A 2,288-nucleotide genomic window follows, 5' to 3' on the forward strand; every position below is an offset into this window, starting at 1 on the left:
TAATTAGGCACCGAGTTTATCGACTGCTGTGGTGGGCCCAAATGTGAAAAGTGTGAATCCTTAAGCGCCAACCCCCTTAGTGTGCACTACCGCTGGTGGCACTTCAAGAGGGGAGAGCAGCTGCTTTTGGAATTGCAAAGAGCAAGAACACCTTTTCTGTGCTTGATCTAAGCCTAAAAAGGTTTTCTGTCACAGCTGTGGCACCCCCGGCCAAATTTCTACGAATTGTAGCGTATGTTTGGTAGCAAGGTCGGGAAACAAATAGGGGTGAGTAACACCTGTTTATTACTGTTAGTGTCGATGGCTAGTCACTACACGGACTCTTCGATCCAGGCTCGTGCTGTACCTATATTGGTAAGCCGGCCTCTGAGAAATTTTCAAGTCTGCTTAAGAAATCAGCGAATTGACCACATGCGCATATTATGTACCCTAACGGGGTGATCGAGGAAACTGCCGGACAAGCCATTTTGCCCCTTACGTTTTTAGGTTTAAGAAAATTTTTCCCGATTCGTTTCGCACCAACTTTTGATTGCAAAGTTTTATTTGGTCACGATTTTGCAGAACTGTTTGATTGTGACGTTAGATTTAAGCCAATTATTTGGAGAATAGGCAACCCTATTCGGCTAACCTCTCAGGGACAAGAAGTCGGTTTAGAAGCAATCTTGCCGTCTGAATTATCAGATAATCGTGCTCAAAATGTTAATGTTTCTTTCTCGTATGCACTCGAGCAAGTATGTGCTGGATTAAAGGAATTAAAGCCTTCCGAGGCTAACTATTTGGAAGATTTTCTCAAAAGAAAAATTCCTCCTGTGCCAACTAAGCTTCCTGCTACCCACACGGTGGAGCACCATATAGACATTCAGAGAAGTCCTCCCATCAGACAAGCTTATCGGCGACTTTCTTCCAAGATTGAAGAATCATTGAGAGAGTCCGCCCAAAAGTTTAAAGCAGAGGGAATTATAAGTCCCAGTAAAAGCGAATGGTGTAACCCAATAGTGATGATTAGAAAGCCTGACGGAGATTATAGGCTCTGTATCGACTTTAGGAAATTAAATGAGGTAGCCCAGAAAGACGTGTACCCAATGAGAAATATTAGCACCATTTTGAACAAGCTTTGATCTGCGCGATATATCTCTAACATTGACCTGAGTTAGGCATTCCATCCGATTTCTCGCTCCAATGAGTGTAAGGAATTCACTGCTTTCCCAGTACCGAGCATGGGGCTTTATCATTACAATCGAATGCCATTCGGCTTATCGGGGGCTCCAGTAACATTTCAGCGATTGTTGGATCGACTGATAACACGGGAATTTGAGTCCCATGCATTTGCGTAAATGGATGACATTATTGTACTCAGTGAAACCTTCGAAGACCATATTTATTGGTTAGAGAAAAAGCAGAATCATCGATTATTGAAGAAAAATTGGAGGTTCGATCGGGGAAAAGACCAGGAAAAGGCCTTCTAAGAATTGTAATCTCAATTAATTGCCGCTTCTACGTTATCAAGACCAGATTTTAGTTTGCATTCTGCTTACAAACAGAAAAAAGTAGTACGGATTTGGGGACCGTTCTCACTGAAGTCCAAGATAACGTGGAACACATCATAGCATTTGCAAGTCGATCAATGCAAGGCGCCGAGAAAAAATACACCGTGACGGAGCAAGAATGTTTAGCGGCGGTATGGGCGGTTGAAAAATTCAGGCCATATTTGGAGGGTTATCACTTTATAGTGATAACTGACCACAGTAGTCTCCGATGGCTCTATAACATTTGACCGATCCATTGTTGCTTGATTTAGAGGTATGGACACTGATTTTGCCATTGGAGCTTCGAGATAGGGCGATTACTGAGGCACCCGACACTACGACATCTGGACATTTGGATGTAGACAAAACCTTCCAGCGTATGTCGTTGCTTTACTATTGGCCTGGCATGTTCAACATTTTTCAACATACTCTCCTTTTACGTCGATACAGCGAGTTCAACGATTTTCTAACTTTTTGATACCGTCCGAAAAGTACTCGATCGTAAGGTCTCCAAAATACGCCTCAGTTTCAGCTATGAGCTCCTCATTTGAGTAAAAACGCTTACCGGTGAACCATCCCTTCAGGTTAGGGAACAAATAATAGTCGCTGGGGGCCAGGTCTGGTGAATACGGTGGCTAAAGAACCAATTCGAAGCCGATTTCCTGCAATTTTGCTTGTGCAACTAAGCATGAATAAACAGGCGCATTGTCGTGATGATAAAGCGGTTTTTTCTTCTTCAAATGCGGTCATTTTTCGGCGATT

The 2,288-nt window shown here is 43.1% G+C and overlaps 1 protein-coding gene across 1 annotated transcript; it reads left to right on the forward strand.

Moving 5' to 3' along the window:
• The first annotated feature begins 422 nt into the window (after window positions 1-422).
• LOC117181313 lies at window positions 423-1,118 on the forward strand. Its single transcript, XM_033373872.1, has one exon. The coding sequence runs from the start codon at window positions 423-425 to the stop codon at window positions 1,116-1,118; it is 696 nt and encodes a 231-aa protein (XP_033229763.1).
• The last annotated feature ends 1,170 nt before the right edge of the window (window positions 1,119-2,288 follow it).

This window comes from Belonocnema kinseyi, chromosome 10 (genome assembly GCF_010883055.1).
Source record: "Belonocnema kinseyi isolate 2016_QV_RU_SX_M_011 chromosome 10, B_treatae_v1, whole genome shotgun sequence".
Classification (NCBI taxonomy): Eukaryota; Metazoa; Arthropoda; class Insecta; order Hymenoptera; family Cynipidae; genus Belonocnema; species Belonocnema kinseyi.